Raw genomic sequence first — 19332 nt, 5'->3', positions numbered from 1 at the left:
GGAAGCCCAAAAATATGGACTTTCGAAGCAAGTTGTAGAAATTTACATTAACATGAAAAAATATTTTATGAAGAATCAAATAAAAATGTAAATATGCTTTTTGCCATAAAAAGTATGACCCTACTGCGCAAAATCAAATGAGTTACCTGAGTTACTGAGTAGTTTAAAAGAAAAAACACCTTTATTCATGAAAGATCAAACTAAAAAGTACCCTAACAGCAAATCTGGCCTCTTCATTACAAATGGTCTTGCTGCAATACATAATCTCTTGCTGTCCATTTCACTTTTAGGTTAATTTAACTATTACTTCTTCTTCTTCTTTTTTTTTAAAAATTTTTTTTGCCACTCCATGTGGCTTGTGGGATCTTAGTTCCTGGACCAGGGATCATACCTGGGCCCACGGCAGTGAGAGCTCACGTCTTAACCACTGGACCACCTATGCTTCTTGTGCTTGGCTGTTTGACCTATGTTTTCTCTAATGAAAATATATTTCTTATTTAAAAAAAAAAATCTATTGCCTGAGAATTTTCGCCTATCTTCATGGCATGAGTTAGAAAAAAATCAAGTAACTGTTCCTGAGAGCATTGGCAGAATATGCTACTAATGGGACTCTAAAGTAGCAAAAATTTAGAGGGAATTTTGACAATACTAAATCAAAAGCTTTAAAAATGAATGTATTTTTTAATCCTACAATGCCAATTCTAGGAATTTATCATAAGGAAATAATTATGGATATATGCAAAGACTTCAGTATGTACAATAATAAAAACTAGAAATAATCCAAAAGGCCAACACTCATTAGGTTACATGAATTATGGTTTATCTGTATTATAGGATATGTAGACTATTAAAAGTTAAAAGAACTATTCAAAAACAAACAACAAAAATTGTCAAATAACATGGGAGAAGGCTCACAACCTACTGATGAGTAAAAAATGGTATCGCATCTGTACTGATAAGTGTTTCAAACTGTCTTTTCTGTGTTGCTGAATTATTATTCATACTTTCTAAAATGAGTACTATAAAAAGTACGTATAGCTTTTACGTTAAAAAGTTATTCTAAAAAAATTCTTCCTCAAAGCACTTAGCAAATGAAAGAGAGACAACATTGAAAAAGAGAAACTTTTTCATATCATTATTACTTTGTATATATGTTAGTCCATAATTTTTTATTATTTTATTACTTCACAAGTATTTGTAATTTACACAAAATATTGATTTTTCTAAAACATATTTGGAAGCTCTGTGCTTTAATACTGAAAGCAATGACTAAACTCTTGTTATTGAGATTAAGCCTTAGTGTTAACAATTCCCCTCATTTATCAGCTCATGTTTCACTCAACTTCATCCTGCCTCAGTTTCTCTCTGTACGGAGTAAGCACATACTAACTTCTCACAAGAATGCTGAAAGGAATATATGTAAAGTATATCATACATAAAATCACCTGGGAAACAAAATGGTAAATACCTTTTGATTGCCAATTTTCTTATCATTTTTATAACCCTAAACAAATTACTTAAGCTGTGTGCCCCTGAACTATTATATTTATTTTCCTGTAAAATGGACAATATTAAACTCCTGAAGGGTTTTCTCTGAATTACTAAAATGAATGCAAAACTAAAATTTTTCATATAAAATTTATAATAAACAATATGTTCTGAAATAATGAAATAAAGAATATCAATTTATATAATAACTCTGGTATACTCTTTTCAGCATCAAAACATCCTTAAAGTAATTAAACTATTGCATTTCTGTTTAACTTCTTTTGGGGTTGATAAATATAAAAATGTTAATGCAAGCTAATATTTATTTTTATGCTACTTGAGTATCTTATTCCTTAAATTACTCTGTACCCCAAGAATATATTAATATAGTTTTCGATATAACGCAAAATTCTTTTTATGGTGGTCTCTATCAAATACAAAAAGAACTACCAAAGCTATAAATAACTATAAACTAAACATACTCTAGGAAAGGCTGCCCCCTTGTGCCAATCAATAATATTTAACATTTTAAGAAATAACTTTCTGACACTAGAAGCACTCAGACTTCTACTAAAAAGGTCTTGATCTTTCCATGTTCTGATTTCAACAGCTCATATTTAAAGTGGTAATCTTTAAAGAAAAACAAATTGAACAGCACATTAAGCGCATATGGACATGACTAATTTATGACATTCAGCAGCAAATATCAACATAATTCATATCATTTAACTATCATGGATATTAGCTGCTCAAGTGCTTAGAGGCTGAGCTCAGAGAGAGAAGTAATTTTCTGATCCTTAAGTTCTATAACAAAATACAAAGAAAGTAATTAAAGAAACCAGTGTATTTCAGAAGGAAAATAGATAAAGCAGGGATAGAGTATGGTGGCTTGTTTTTATATGTGTGTGTGTGTGTGTGTGTGTGTGTGTATCTCGTTCATCCAAGTTTTTAGGTATTTTCTTCTGAGTTCTTGGGAGATAAGATATTTTCTTTGAATTTGATGTATGGCCAATTACCCTTTGTAAAGCTTCTTGACATATATAAGTGGTATCAGGCCATTCAAACATAAGTCAGTATCAATATTATTACTATTATTATTACCAGTAATCTATAGTAGTGGACAAAGTATTACAGCAATAGACTCACTAAAGAAAACAAACATTAAGGCAATAAAAGACATATTACAGGTAACAAGTAATGAATGCATATTTTGTATATCTGATAGCATCATATTGTTCCTAATTATGGTCAGAACAGTTGCAATTCTATTTCTACCCAATAGGATCAGTAGAAGAATTAAATGAATTAGCATTGATAAAGCACTTACTATAATAAACACCATAAAATGTTTGCTATATATGTGAATAAATAAGTAGGTACTATATAGTATGCATATTTTCAATAATACCTACTTTCGAAGGTGGTCATGTTCTTTCAAAAATAGTTCAGTTCTTCTGTTGTTTACTCCAGACCCACTTTTATATGACCTAGAACAAAAATAAAGAAAACTTAAGAACATTTTTGGTACATGTTATAAAAAAGGATTAAATGATTGACTCAAGTAATATCCAAAGTGGACAAATTGAGCCTCTCCATAGTTTTGAATAAACAATTATAATGTATAATCCTTTTCATTTCCTTCTAAAAATAGCATCTATCATAAATAGATAAATATGACTGGCTCTCTAACTTAGGCCTAAGACTTTATTATTTTTCACCAAAATAATCCAACATTCTTAAACAAAAATCTTACTTTTTCCTTTTTTTGATTTTATATACATTTATTAATAACTCTTCTAAAAGTGTTTATTTTGTATCAGTTGCCAAAAATTCCAACTCACTAAAAGTACATGAAAAGAGAATATACATTCATTCGTTTATTCATTAACTCAGCAAATATTTATTCAACATTTGTGAGGTACCAGACATTATAACAGTAAAACATGCTACCTAGCCACAAGTTGGTCATAGAGAGTTTAGAGAGGTACATAAATTATATAATTGTGATTCAGTGTAATAGGAACTATTATGATAATAGTTATATACAAAAGAAGAGAGTAGTCATTTCTATAGGGCAGGGGGTAGATTAGAGAGACTATGAGAAATACAGAAACATTCTTAAAGAGAGAAAATCCTCAAAGGGTACCCTGTAGAACGAGTGATAATTTAGTTATAAAAAGTGGAAGATTATTCCAGGAAGGAAGGAGAGCGTGTGCAGCATCATGAGGTGTGGAAGAACAGAGTGTCTTCAGAAAACTTTGCATTGTCCATCTTGAAGAGTAAGGTTTGGGAGGATACTGTAAAAGATGAGGAAAGGAGAGGCCTTTAAAGCCATTACTTTTCCTTTCTTTGTCTATTATCTCCTATATCTTTATTTTCCCCAAGTGGGAATAATACTTTGTTGGGGTTTTTTTTGGTTTGTTTTATTTTTGGACGCATTGGGTCTTCGTTGCTGCGCACGGGCTTTCTCTAGCTGCAGTGAGCGGAGGCTACTCTTCGTTGCCGTGCTCGGGCTCTAGATGCACGGGCTTCAGTAGTTGTGGCTCTTGGGCTTGGCTGTTCCGCTGCATGTGGGATCTTCCCGGACCAGGGCTCGAACCCGTGTCCCCTGCATCGGCAGGCAGATTCTTAACCACTGCGCCACCAGGGAAGTCCGGGAATACTACTTTGGACTGATTACTACACAGCACATGGGGAGGGGAAGCTATTGAAATGGAATGTTTCCCTTCACAATGATACATGCAGTCCATCAACTGAAGTCTAAGGAACACAAAAAGGAAGCTAAAGATCTGCCAGTTGTGGCATACTTAAGGATTTCTATCCTGGTCTTAAGTTCATTACAATTTACTAGAAAACGCTTTGTATCATTACTATCAACACACGTTTCAGTTCCTTACTTACAAAGTATCAAGAACAAAATAAAAAATTTAAGTAACTGCACATACACCGCAGTAAGACAAAAGAGGGTCATGCTGGTAAAACTGAATCACTAGCTGAGAGTAGGGCTGATGTGCAAAGCGCAGTGGGAAAGAAAACACCAGGAAAAGCAGCATGATATAACCAAGAACACACTGGACTTGGAAGACTGATGACTAGCCAGTTAACCTTAGATAACTCTTAATACCTAGTTTTATAAAATGGGACTAATAATTTATATCTATACCCAAAGATTATATGAGGCCAAAAAAGAGAGAATATATGAAAAAGCAGTGTGTAACTGCAGAAAAAATTCTTAAATGTCAGTTATTACTACTATATCTCATTTCACTAATCATATTCTGCCATGTATTATATTAATTTGAGTATGTGCCTTACTCCCCTCTAGCATCTAGAGGGCCATGTTGATCTTTTCATTTCTACCTTCTACTGTGACTGACATATTATCTTACTCATGGTTGGTAATCAGGAAATAGTTTAGTAAATGGATGAACATGTTTCTTTTATGATCATCTTTTAGAAAACAAGTTATTACATTGGAATGTAGTCTAACAATTCCCACAAACTGAATGGTAGTTAAAAGCCTACACATCAAAGGCTGTCCGCTACACTGATTCTCAACGCATTCTTTAAAATACCTATGTAAATAGACTATACAGAAAACAGACACAAGACTTATATATGTGCCAGAGAACTAAAAATATTCCAAAATTCCTAATATGGCAAAAATGTTTCATTTTTTTCACTCCTATATGTTATACAAAGTACATATGACTAAATATAAGAAACACAGATAAAACACAGACAAACAATAAACATTAATTTTCCAAGATAATTTCTGGAGGTAGAAACACAACTGGTGACTGGATAATCCTGGTTTAGAGTTTTGGACAAAAATTTTGCATGGGATGAATATTAAATGATCTCTCCTGCAAAACTGTCTTACTGTTACAACAAAATAAAGGAACTCTAAGAAAATATTTATCAGAGTACACATGATATATATCAGTTCATGAGATGGTAGTACACATCATAGTTCATGAAACATAAGTATCATACTTATGAAACTTAAGCTTATCACAAGTGAGACAATGATAGCCATCAACAGATGGTCCAAAAGTGGAAAGTCTGCAGCTTTAATTAGATGCCCAATGGATTTAACCCTGTCAGTCATGTACAGCTGTGAAAAACATTTTGAAAATGTGTATAAAATGCTAGAATATATTATTAAAGGTGAGGTAAAGGAATGGAAGAAAATATTACATTTTTAAAATTATGGCTTAAGAGCAGCATAAAAATGTTGGGAGTCTTTAAATAATTTGACTAAAGTTATGAGTCTGTATGAAATCTGGAAAAAACAGATTTCAGATTCCAGGGAAGTAAAGGCTACTTTGATAGCTACCTAAGTATTGATATGTAATTGTTGGGGCAAGGGAGAGGGTAGGGGGATAGACAGTAATCAGGAAGGGAAACACGGACAGCTTCATTTATTGGTAACGTTATAATGCTTAAGGTGGGTGGTAGGAGATCAGAGAAGAACTCACCAAGACATCATCTAAACTGGACTTTGAATTAAGACAGGAAAGTCAAGGTTGGCAGGAGCCAATGATAAAACTAGGGGAAACTGGAGATAAGACAGCAAAGTAGATTAGGACTATACTGGAGCAGCAATGTTTAAAGAACAGTGAAATGGGAATTAGAAACCTTGAAATCTAAACCATGGTTCTGCCACTCAATTTGCTATTAATCATGGATATACTCTAAATCTGATTCTGAATAAACATCCTACGAAAAAATATAAAAGGTAACTTACTCAATATCCTTTCGTACTGATCCCATGAGATTCTCCCTTTCCCGTATTGCCACAAAGTTTGCTTTGGTTTTATGGAATTCATGTGTATAATCCTGCAATCAATCAACATCTAGAATCAACACTAGCTAACTATAAATTTTCACCTTATTGAGCCAGTTATGTATTGTTATATTACAAATTTCTGCCCAGAAAACTGCTATTTAAGAAATCAAATTGCCAAGAGGTAAAAATAACATTATAATCACTTTCCTGAAGAGTGACCAACTTCTTTCAAATGAAAACAATTTGGAGGTAGGGGAACAGTGCCACTAAATCACTATCCTTTGTATCCCCTAGTACCTTGTCTTATGGGGCAGAATTGTAAAGAAAAAATAATTCTCAGATAACATGACTTCAAATAGCCTAGGATAAAACTTAAGAGGCTCCTTCTACTCATCAGTGTACCCAATGGGGCTTATTTTCAAATTTCACCTTTTTGGAACTCCTGCAGAAATTTAATTCCTAAACTAATCAAAAGAAGAACAGAAGAGAGCTATAAAGAATAAAATAATTTTAAATATTTTCCTTTCTTTTTCTACCATATTTTTGTTGCTAAGGAGTATTCATTACTTTAAAAAATTCAGATCAGTATATAAAAAAGATAAAAAACATAATGCCACCTCCCAGAGAGCCCTTTAAAAACAAAAATAATACATGAACATGGGGTACCATGAACTAAAAGAGTACCAAAAAGAACAGAAGTAAAAACCATCTTGCTCCACAGTTCTTAATATTATGATCACTGTCTTTCAGTTTCTTTCAGGAAATATGTTTTTGCATATATGAGTTTATTATTTCTTTCATTTATGATAAAGAAATCATACTATATTCTGCTGCAACCTTATTTTTTGTAGTTCATAAAGTATGAAGTAATCCTTCCATATCAGCAAATTGAAATCTACGTTCTTTTTAATATTTAATAGTTAATTTTTAAATTATGACTATAGTAATTTAATAAATTCTCTACTGATAAACATTTTAGTTGCCTTTTTTTTGCTGTTAAAAAAATGCTTCAATAAACACTCTTGTGTATATATTTTATTGAACTAAATGTATTTAAAGGGTAAATGCCTAGCAGAATAACTGGGTCAAAGAATCTTACATGAATTTGATAGTGTTAAAATGCCTTCTAGAAAGACTACACCAACTTACATGCCCAGCAAATGGATGAGTGCCCATTTTTCTACACTCTTGCCAACAATGGGTTACAAATGCTTCAATATTTGCTAACTTGACAGGTGAAAAATCATATCTCATTTTTTTCCCATATCTCATTTTGATTTGTATATTTTCATTTGGGAATGTGGCTGACCATATTTTTATGATTTTGGCCACTCATTTTCTGTAAACAAGTTCATATCCTTTGCCCATTTTTCTACTGGGTTGCTTTTTTCTTATTTCTATTATCTCTGTATATTAAGCAAACTAGTCATTTATTATAGTTTCTGGTATCAGGTCTTGCTTAGGGAAGTCCTTTACTACCCCAAAATGTACAATTTCACCCATGCTTTACTCTGAAATTTTATTGTTTCTTTTTCTACATATAAATCTTTGATCCATTTGGAATTTACTCTGGATAGGAGGAATGAGATAGAAATTGAGGGGTTTTTCCCCTCAAATAGTTAGCAAATTGTTACAGCTTTATTTATTTTATAATCCCTCTTTTTTCCATTGATTCAAAATAGCCTTTATCAGAAAGTAAATTTTCATGCATGTTTGAGTCTATATATGAACTCTACTCTATTCATCTACTTTTTCTCCAGAATCAAACAGTTTTATTATTCTAGCTTAACAGGTTTTAACAGGTGGCAGAATTAGGCATCCTTTACTACTTATCTTCATTTTCACATGGGTTTTTTTCTTGGTTATTCTTATATAACTATAATTCCAAATAAACTTTGGTGTCATTTTGCTGTTTTTTAAAAAATGAAACAAACAAAAACCCCTATTATTTCCACTGGGATAAGATTCAATATATAGGCTGATTTAGAGAGAAATCATCCCATCCAAAAGCAGAGTAAGGGCTTCCCTGGTGGCACAGTGGTTCACAGTCTGCCTGCCGAAGCAGGGGACATGGGTTCGTGCCCCGGTCTGGGAAGATCCCACACGCCACGGAGCAGCTAGGCCCGTGAGCCATGGCCGCTGAGCCTGCGCGTCCGGAGCCTGTGCTCCGCAACAGGAGAGGCCACAACAGTGAGAGGCCTGCGTACCGCAAAAAAATAAATAAATCAATAAAAAAGCAGAGTAAACCTTCTTTTATGTTCCTCAGTAGAGTTTTATACATATAAATCCTATACATTCTTATTAGATTATACATAAAATTTTAATAGTTTCTTCCATTGTACTTTCTAACAGATTACTGTTTGTGTGTAGGAAAACTACTTGCTTTTATATATTAATTTTATAAGTCATCAACTTACTGAATGTTTCCAATTTTTTTTTTTAGTTAGTTTTCTTGGTTTGTATTAGCTATATAATCTTATCATTACCACAGAATACAGATTTTGTCTCCCTTTTCAGTCTTTATATCTTGTTCTTTTTATTGTGTAACTGAACAACCAAGAACTTCTAAACAATGTTAAACATCTATGGGGATTGTGGGTATTCCTGTCTTGCTTTTTTTTTTTCCAAATATATTTAGTTATTTACTTTTGGCTGTGTTGGGTCTTTGTTGCTGCACATGGGCTTTCTCCAGTTGCCGCGAGCAGGGGCTACTCTTCGTCGCAGTGTGCAGGTTTCTCATTGCGGTGGCTTCTCTTGTTGCAGAGCACAGGCTCTAGGCGCATGGGCTTCAGTAGCTGTGGCATGCAGGCTCAGTAGTTGTGGCTCGCGGACTCTAGAGCACAGGCTCAGTAGTTGTGGCACATGGGCTTAGTTGCTCCACAGCATGCAGATCTTCCTGGACCAGGGATTGAACCCATGTCCCCTGCATTGGCACACGGATCCTTAACCACTGAGCCACCAGGGAAGTCCCTCCTTGTCTTGTTTTCTTTTTTCCAGTGGGAAAGCTTTTAGTGCTTTATTATTAAGCATTATGACAGATTTTAATCTGATGTACACATTTTTGCATTAGGTAAATAAAGTATCCTTCTAGTCCTATTTTTAACAAGTTTTAAAAATTAGAAATGGTGGAATTTTTTCAATATTAAAAAATTTGGGGACTTGCCTGTTGGCGCAATGGTTAAGAATCCACCTGCCAATGCAGGGGACACAGGTTTGAGCCCTGGTCCAGGAAAATCCCACATGCCGCGGAGCAACTAAGCCCATGCACCACAGCTACTGAGGCTGCACTGTAGAGCCCGCGAGCCACAACTACTGAGCCTATGTGCCACAACTACTGAAGCCCGTGTGCCTAGAGCCTGTGTTCCGCAACAAGAGAAGCCACTGCAATGAGAAGCCCACGCACTGCAACAAAGAGTAGCCCCTGCTAGCCGCAACTAGAGAAAGCCCATGCACAGCAACGAAGACCCAACGCAGCCAAAAAAAAAAATTTGCCTTCCTATTTGTACCACTATATTTTTAACACCTCCCATGTAAATCTTTAAAAGTTTTTTCATTTTATTGGTATACTTTTAATATTTTTCTCAAACAATACACTAAATATAGCAAATTACTTCTCTTCCATGTTATCTCCAAAGCTTGATGAAAGTATACTCTAAACCACCATATGACTGCTTATGCGTGACCACTGGCTATTTCACTGTTTCAGCTAGCTAGCAAGATCTTCCACAGTAGAAGTATACTTACCTACTGATGAATATTATTCAATTTTACCAGGCAAAAGCAAGAGCTGCTAACCATTTTCAGAATTTTATAATATCAAGAAAAAAAAGTAAAACAGGACAAACTTCTATAGCATGGCATTTATCCTCTTACAAGATTTTTCCCTTTGTTCCCCTACATACACGTGAACACATTCTATTCATAGAGTTAAAAAAAACCCTAAAACTTCCTATAATAACATAAAAATCTCAAGCCCAATGTACTACCTGCAATATGTCTCTATGTCGCTGTAATGTATGCATCAATGCTGCATTCAAGGAGGGGACACCGGCACTGTTGGTATATTCTGCCATTTTATCATTTACTCCTGTAAGCTAAAACAGAAAAAAAAAAAAAAGAAAAAGAAAACCAATAAAAATATTTTAGAAAGCACTGTAAAGAGATAAAAGTAAATTATATGCGTATATGCCTTTCTGGCTAACAGCAAAAAACAAAAACAAAACCAAGAAGACAGCAGGCAAGGGTTCAGTATTTCCCCAAAATAATCCATAAAGGCTAAAATAACATCCATAGGACCTGGGAATGGCTGTCATCAAAATTCAAGTGGCCTGGGGAGGCATACACCTTGAATGAAAGGGTGATTTCAATAAATACGTCTGCATTAATATAATCTAGTACCATATCTAACAGGTACACAGTTATTAGCAAAACAGCCATTTAACAGAAGGTACTTACCCTTGCCAAAAGCTGTTCAATCTCAATCGCCATAGTTTCAAACATTCTGTCTTGGCTTGATCCATTTAAAAGGGGTGTTGTGTCAGAGCTGAAGAGAAGTTCAAATAAAGAGTATCCATTACTTAAACCTAATCCTTTAAAATATACTTAAAATAATAAGGTAATTATTCTTAAAGAGGTCAAGTGGAACCCCGGAGACATTCTTTTTGTTTCATAAGAAGTTATAATTTTATAGAAGTTTTTCTATAAAGATCACACATCCTAAATATTAAATTCAGTATAAAATATAATTGAATGTAAGACTGTCCCAAGCTTTAATACATCCAATCTTAATAATGCAAAGAAATTCTAAATGCTTGTTTACTGTTTCCCAAATGAAAGTAACTTAAACTATGGCAGTGCCCAATTAAATGCTGTATCTAAAGGAACAAATTATGTGAAATAAAATTGCAGACCTATGTAGTACAGCATCTAAGAAGAGCCATAAAATGTATTACAAATTATGTTAGCTCTGTGAGGAATAACCTTTAAAATTTTTACCTCAATATGGTTCCTGAGACCTTAATTTAAGTTCTTTTTTCCTTCTATGACTCTTTCCAAGAAGAAATAAAATTGAGATTTAAACAATCCACAGATTGGATAAATAGTTATTAAATAATCAGGAACTGGCTTTAAGTCTAATACAGATAGCCACATCCAGCAGGGAAGTTTTAATACCAATCCTTTACATTTCCACTTATACTACATAATTGTTTCTGTTTTGCTTTGCAAAAATGTATTTAACTGTCTTCTGAAATCTTAATAGTCAATCCTAACTTTTTACAAGTGAAACTATGTTTGACAAATTCAAATTCTAAAACCACATGTCTTGAAAGTTTCATTTGTCTCTTCTGAAAAACCATTAACCTTCATATATACCATATATATATGTTATATATATAGTATATACCACAGGTCCCAAGTGGTATATACTATCATATGAGCAGCTGCAGCTCAATACTGATCTTAGTTATACTGAACACAGATAAATACCAGGAAATGACTATGCTCTCCAACCTTACTGAAGACTTTTTCTTGCCCTGTGACAGTTGCTTGGGTGCAGTAAATGAAAAGATTAAATAACCAGTTTAATGGTAAATTTACCTTAGCTCTTTCCCTTTTCCACATACACATCTACAGCAATAGTAACAAGCAGTGAAATAGCCAATAAGGAGGATTTTTATTTTAGGATGTTTAACTAGGTCCAAATTTTTATTTCTTTAAAAATTTTAAGTTATTTGCCTTAAAATATCTCATTCTTGATCATGTGTCAGAGCCAACCCAAGGTTCTCTGCTTATCTCAGAACATGCCCACGTGAAATGCTCTATATACTACTAATACAGATCCTCCCCTACCAGAAATAAGGAAAAGAACAATGGGCCAATAACATAAGCTCCGTCAGGAGGAAAACTGCCTATGTCTTGCTCACAGATATATGCCTATCACTGAGAATAGTGCTTGGCACACAGTAGATGCTCTTTAGATACTTGTTGAATGGATGAGGAGGCAATCTCTACACTCACCATTCTCAGGGAGGTATGAGTCCGGGGAAAAGGTCAAAAACATACTCTCCACAATACTAAGATTCAGTTAAATTTAATTCATTTTGTAAGTACATGGTGATTCATAAGATCATAAAGTTCTCAAAATACAAAAAGTAAAAAAATTACTCCTGAAAGAAACTTCTGGTTGTCACTGAGTTTATTCATTATGATGTGCTTTCAACCTGGGCAACAAACAAAACTTTAGAATGCACATTGGATCTTGGTCCTCATGGCTCTAGGTTTCTCATTAAAAGGGACAGTGAGGCTGAAGTAATTCCACAAACTCATTTCCAATTTGTTGTAGAATTTCTGAGGGAATGTTCTTGAATAGTTTCCCCTTTAAAGGAGTCATAAAAGTACAGGCATACCTTAGAGATATTGTGGGTTTAGTTCCAGACCACCACAATAAAGCAAGTATCTCGATAAAGTGAGTCACACTAATTTTTTGGCTTCCCAGTGCATATAAAAGTTACGTTTACAATTTACTGTAATCTATTAAGTCTGCAATAGTATTATTCTAAAAAACCAATGTACCTATCTTAATTTAAAAATACTTTATAGCTAAAAAATGCTAACCATCATCTGAGCCTTCAGTGAGTAATCTTTTTGCTGGTGGAGAGTCCTGCCCTGATGTTGATGGCTGCTGACTGATCCGGGTCCTAAAGGCTGGGGCGGCTGGGGCAATTTTAAAAAACAAGACAATACTGATGTTGCTGAACTGATGGACTCTTCCTTTTGTGAACGATTTCTCTGCGGCAGGCAATGCTACTTGATAGCATTTTACCCACAGTAGAACTTCTTTCAAAATTGGAGTCAATCCTCTCAAACCCTGCTGCTGCTTTATCAACTAAGTTAATGTAATATTCTAAATCCTTTGCTGTCATTTCAACGATCTTCATAGCATCTTCACCGGAAGTAGATTCCATCTCAAGAAACCATTCACCTTTAAGAAATTTATATATCTACAGGAAACAACGCCTCATCTGTGCAAGTTTTATCATGAGACTGCAGCAATTCAGTCACATCTTCAGGCTTCACTTCTAATTCTAGTTCTCTTGCTATTTCCACCACATTTGTAGTTATTTCCTCCACTTAAGTCTTGAACCCCTCAAAGTCACCCATGACGTTTGGAATCAACTTCTTCCAAATTCCTGTTAATGTAGTTATTTTGACCTCGTCCCATGAATCATGAATGTTCTTAACGGCATCTAGAATGGTGAATCCTTTCCAGAAGATTTTCAACTGACTTTGCCCAGATCCATCAGAAGAATCACTATCTACGGAAGCCATAGAAATGTATTTCTGAAATAATAAGACTTGAAAGTTGAAATTACTCCTTAATCCATGGGCTACAGAATGGACATTGTGTTAGCAGTCATGAAAATAACATTAATCTCATTGTACATCTCCATCAGAGCTCTTGGGTGCATTGTCAATGTGCAGTCATACTTTGAAAGGAATCTTTTTTCCTGAGAGTAGGTCTCATCAATGGGCTGAAAATATTCAGTAAACCATGTTGTAAACAGATGTGCTGACATCCAGGCTTTGTTGTTCCATTTATAGAACACAGGCAGAGTAGATGTAGCATAATTCTTAAGGGCCCTAGGATTTTTGGAATGGTAAATGAGCACTGGCTTCAACTTAAAGTCACCAGCTGCATTAGCCCCTAACAAGAGAGTCAGCCTGTCCTTTGAAGCTCTGAGGCATCAACTTCTAACTATGAAAGTCCTACGTGGCATCTTCTTCCAATAAAAGGCTGTTCTGTCTACACTGAAAATGTGCTATTTGGTGTAGCCACCTTCATTAATCACCTTAGCTGCATCTCCTGGATTACTTGCTGCAGCTTCTGCATCAGCACTTGCTGCTTCACCTTGCTCGTTTATGTTATGGAGACGGCTTCTTTCCGTAAATCTCTTGGATCAACCTCAACTAGCTTCACACTTTTCTTCTGCAGCTTCCTCACCTCTCTCAGCCTTCACAGAATTGAAGAGTTAGGGCCTTGCTCTGGATTAGGCCCTGGCTTAAGGGAATGTTGTGGCTGGTTTGACCTTTTATTCAGACCACTCAAACTTTCTCCATATCAGCAATAAGGCTTTTCACTCTCTTATCATTCGTGTGTTCACTGGAGTAGCACTTTTTAATTTCTTTCAAGAACTTTTCCTTTGCATTCAGAACTCGGTTGTTTAGAACAACAGGCCTAGCTTTCAACTGATCTCGACTTTCAATATGCCTTTCTTACCAAGCTTAATCATTTCCAGCTTTTAATTTAAAGTGAGAGACGTGCAACTCTTCCTTTCACTTGAACACTTAGAGGTCACTGTAGTTATTAATTGGTCTAATTTCAATACTGTTGTGTCCCAGGGAATAGGGAGGCCTGAGGAGAGGGAAAGAGATGGGGGAAGGACCTGTCCACGGAGGAATCAGAACACACATAACATTTATCAATTAACTTTGTCATCTTATAGGGGTGCAGTTTGTGGTGCCCCAAAACAATTACAAAGTAACATCAAAGGTCACTGATCACAAATCACCAGAAGAAATATATCCTAATAATGAAAAAGTTTGAAATGTTGCGAGAATTACCAAATGTGACACAGATACACGAAGTGAGCAAATGCTGTTGGAAAAATGGCACCAACAGACTTCTAAACACAAGGCTGAAACCTTCAATTTGTAAAAAAATGCAATATCTGTGAAGCACATAGAACAAAGAGCAATAAAACAAGGTGCGTCTGAATTAAGATCGTGATACACAGAGAACACAGGAAAAGCATCATGTAATCGTATCTCTTAACAGTTTGGAGTTTTAAAATTGTATACTCACTGGCGTAGTCAAATGGGAGACTTAAATTCAGGAAAAATGCTTTCTAGTGATAAAATAAGTTTACTCATAGAAAAGAATATTTCTCATTCTCTTTACCTGTTAAATAAAGGCAAGCCGAAAGCAATGCATTGCAATCAAAGCTATGTGACATGCCAATAGCTTACTTTTAGCTCCTAAAGTCAATATGTTGGCCCTGCTATCTTTAATTCTTTAATCATGTGACCTTGTAAAAAGAAGCAACACTGGCTATAGTACTGAAATAAGACTTTTGTTGGAATGTACACAGAAAGGTTTGGAGCATGGGCTCAGGATATAGAAAGATCTGGTTTCAAATCCAAGCTCAGTTTTTATTATTACTAGCTGAAAAAATATCCCACCTACCACCAATCCTCAAGAAGGTATGTAAAATAAGTAAAAATGTTCCCAGCAGCCTTTATATAAAGCTCTTAAAAACAGGACCTGAGGCATGATGAACACTCTTGTGTTTAAAATTATTAAAATAAGCAAAAATTAGAAACAACACTCATCTACAGAATAAACTGATACAAGCACACAATGTAATACTATATGCAGCAAATGAATATACTAGAGTTAAATGTATCCATAGCTTAATCTCAAAAATAATGTTACACAAAAAAGCAAGTTGCAAAATAACTCTTATGAATTGTTCAGGAACACAAATATATATGTAGTAAAAATATATGGAGGTTACCCGGAGGGAGAAAATGGGATGCCATCAGGGGCCTCAACTGAATTGGTAATGATTATTTCTTAAAGTGGGAGATAGGCACATGGGGATCCATTATATTATTCTTTATATCTTCCTAAGTGTCTTAAATATTTCCTAATATTTTTCAAAACAAAGTGGATGGTCTAAAGTGAGTTTCAAAGATAAGAATACATTTAAATATGTTCAAAATAGTAGTATACCAGTTTCTCAAAAAAGAACCAAAATTTAAAAGAGCTTCGATCATTAACAGTGAGGATACACACTGCATTAGATTAACTCTAAAACACCAGAATACCAGTAGGTATACTGTGCATTTGAGTAGTCTCTCAGATCCATTTAGCAATCAGAAAATATAAGAAATACAATGTGGGCAAAGCAACATTTCCTTATACTGGCTTATTTCTGATGCAAACTCACTCTTAAGCCTTAGCATTTTCCTCCTGACAACAACACAGTCTTTGCCTAAGGATCCCAAATAAATGTTCATCTCAAGACTTAAGAATTTTTATAAGTCACTAAAAAACAAGGCAAAAACAAAAAATAAAATACCAAAAATTTACCAATAGACCAAGTTACAGAGTTATATATTTTACTTTATTTTTTTAATGCTTCAAAAACATTATATAGTTTAAGGCATAATAGAGAGAATCTGGTAGTACCTATACCTGTCGCGTCTTCCATCTCGGGCACTGCTGTGACTGTAACTTGTACATAGTTTACTGAAGGAAACTAGTTTCAGGTCAAGCTCATTTTCCAGCTGTCGAGCCTGTTTCCTGAGATCTTTAACAAAATTACAAAAGCAAATAATTAGACACAAAAAATCCATCAGTAGATATAAAAATCACAAAACTTTTCTGAAGAAAACAAACTATGAAAATGATCATATATCTAGAGTCCCCCTTAAAGAAAAGTATTAAAAGAAGCAAACCAAACACCTACCCAGGAAAGCAAATTGTCACTTATTTAAACTTCAGATGAGGCAAAAAGGGGAGAAACAGTGGGAAATGCAAATTTTCAGCTTTATCCCAAAGACAGCTAGACAACAAATGCTGTTCTAACATCCCTGAAATTACTTATATAGCAACAGCTAAAATTTTTAATTTTAATTCAGGGGAAAACAGAAGAGAATACAAATCACAAAGGAACCGAGTATGGTTTATGACAAGCATTATATCAATTTACCAGCTAACTTTATAAGAAAGAAACCATCACTGTTTTTGACAAGGATTTTCCTATCTCTTTATGTTCCAAAGCTTTATTAAGCTTATGAAATTCTTAACAGTACAGTGAGTAAGTGCTTGAGTGTAAAGAAAAAAATCACTGACAAAGATTTAAAAAACTGTCTTTCAATAAGCTTACTGAAAGATATTTGGAGAGGATGAGTTTGGCAGTAAACGATGTGCTACCGACAAGGTCAAATATAAGTAAAACAGAAATAAGAGTGTAAGTTTTTAAAGAACAGAAGCAAACAAGCATGCAGAGAAATTGGTATAATGGTTTGGCATCTAAGGTGGTTGAGTGAGAGGAAGCCCATATCTAGATGTGAATACTCTCATTAATGGTGAAGTAGAGGTCAAAATAAAAGGGCTGAAATACAGAAGGCATAGTATAAAGATCTCATCTTTCAGGAACAAGAATATGAAACATTATTTCAATATACTTATCAGCAACCAGAAGTAGGAAGCAGCATGCAGGTAATACAGGGGAGCACATTTTCTCAGAGACCAAACCTCAGTTAGAATCTCAGCTCAGCCTAAAGTTCTGAAGTTCTGAGAACTGGCTCTGATTTATTCACAATCTACTTAACCTATGAATCTCTGCTTTTTGTTTTTTAAACCCCTAGCTTCAGGGTTTTCCTATGCATTACTAATCATGTGTTTAAGGCACCTGGCACAGAGTAGGCTGTCAATAATAAGCTGCTATAATTATTAGAGCATGACGCTTCAAGAAAGTATAGCCTAATGACTAATGTTCAAGATACCAATAGCCACTTCTACATAATTTTAAAATATTTTCTAGCTAGCACACACATTTCAAATAACCGTTTTAATACATGTTTTAAACTATAAGCATGCTTCTCTGTAATTAGTAACTGTCTTCTATAGTAGAAAACATCAAGTAAAAGCATTTTGAAAGTATAACAAGCAAGTATGGATGACCTCAGAATTAAGTATTTTAGACCAAGTGGCTGATAGTGACAATACTGCTATTTGTGGTGGGTTCCAGAGGCTTCGGTGGGTAGCAAGAGGAAATAGGTTAAAAGGGAAAAGGGATTCGGAGAGTAGTTTCTATTTTGCAGTAAAGCAAAGAGACAACTGAAAGAAAAAGGTCAGCCTTCTCTGATCTCTGCTTATCATCATGGTCCAGGAATGAGTTTTACATGAGCCCATTTTATCAAACCATATTTTCAGATTAAATAAACTTGCTTGTCAAGTCACAAGATTTTTTTTGGTAGAAGAGGTAAAGCAAATGCAATAATTACAACTCACACTGGTTCTCTCAACTTTCTCTTTTTAAGAAAACCGATTTCCAGAGCAGAGGGTAAAGTTATTTCCTCTGCCTTCAAACCCGACTCCACACCCAATCCTCGAAGTCCCAGCCTGAAGGTGCCAAGCAGACCCAACAGGAGGGAGACATTCCGCTCACACAACTTCCCTCGATGGACCGGACTGACAAGTTTCTCCTTCCTCTTTTCCTACTCAACTGCCCAACAGTTACCTCAACTCTAAGGCGCTGATACCTCCAGTCTCCTGGACTCGGCATATTCTCGCTCAACACTCGTTTCCTCCCAGAGTTCACACCCAACCCCCTTCGTCCGAGTTCCGCTCCCCCCTCAACCCAGCTCTCCTCCGGCGACTCAAACCCTCTTCCTCTCGGTCCCGGCTCAGCCCTCTCTGCCCAACCCCTGCCCCAGGTCCCGCTGTCGCTCAGGTCAGTCCCCTCCCCAGACCGCACGGTCTCTACAGCCCCCAGGCCCGGCGGCTCGCACTAGCCCGGCCCTGCCCGTCAACTCGGCCGCTCCGGAAGACAGGCTCTTCCCCCTGCTGCCTCCGCCAAGACCCGTCCTCGCTCAGCTCTTCTGCCCCTCGGCGAGACGCAGACGGAAGTCTCCCCTTACCTTCCCAGTAATTGCTGGTTCCTGCCGCCATCTTTGTTGTCCAACGTCAGTCGGGATAGGAGAGTAGAGGCGATGCAGGCCAGAGAGTCATTTCCACGCCTTCTTCCGCTTGGCGCCAGGGCCGATGGGATACGTGAGCTTCCACAGACACCGCCACCTGGCGGTCAATTCATCATTTTACACCTTTTGAGCAGCGAGACTGACAACTTCAGGTTTAGCGCCTGACACTCCCTGAACATCTGCCTTTCTGGTGTTGGTATCCGCTCTCCGCGTCCTAAACCTACATCATCGCCCTCAGCTGGGCTTATCCCCTCTCCAACAGGGACCTCCCAGGCTGAGAA

The 19332-nt window shown here is 35.7% G+C and overlaps 1 protein-coding gene across 2 annotated transcripts in view; it reads right to left on the bottom strand.

Annotated features, from left to right (window-relative positions):
• Positions 1-19101, bottom strand: part of GOSR1 (golgi SNAP receptor complex member 1) — a 50019-nt gene extending 30918 nt beyond the window's left edge. The window contains exons 1-6 of one of the 2 annotated variants that reach the window (XM_004267091.4): positions 18992-19101; positions 16539-16653; positions 10736-10823; positions 10267-10374; positions 6239-6330; positions 2901-2975 (exon numbers count right to left, since the gene is read on the bottom strand). In XM_004267091.4, the coding sequence (XP_004267139.1) occupies positions 2901-2975; positions 6239-6330; positions 10267-10374; positions 10736-10823; positions 16539-16653; positions 18992-19022 (509 nt within the window). In that variant the 5' untranslated portion in view covers positions 19023-19101. Of the gene's footprint in view, positions 1-2900; positions 2976-6238; positions 6331-10266; positions 10375-10735; positions 10824-16532; positions 16654-18991 lie in introns of both variants that reach the window. The other variant, XM_012532015.3, reaches the window with a different exon arrangement.
• Positions 19102-19332: the final 231 nt, after the last annotated feature.

This window comes from Orcinus orca, chromosome 19 (assembly GCF_937001465.1).
Source record: "Orcinus orca chromosome 19, mOrcOrc1.1, whole genome shotgun sequence".
Taxonomy (NCBI): Eukaryota; Metazoa; Chordata; class Mammalia; order Artiodactyla; family Delphinidae; genus Orcinus; species Orcinus orca.
This window is presented reverse-complemented; position numbering and strand designations above follow the sequence as displayed.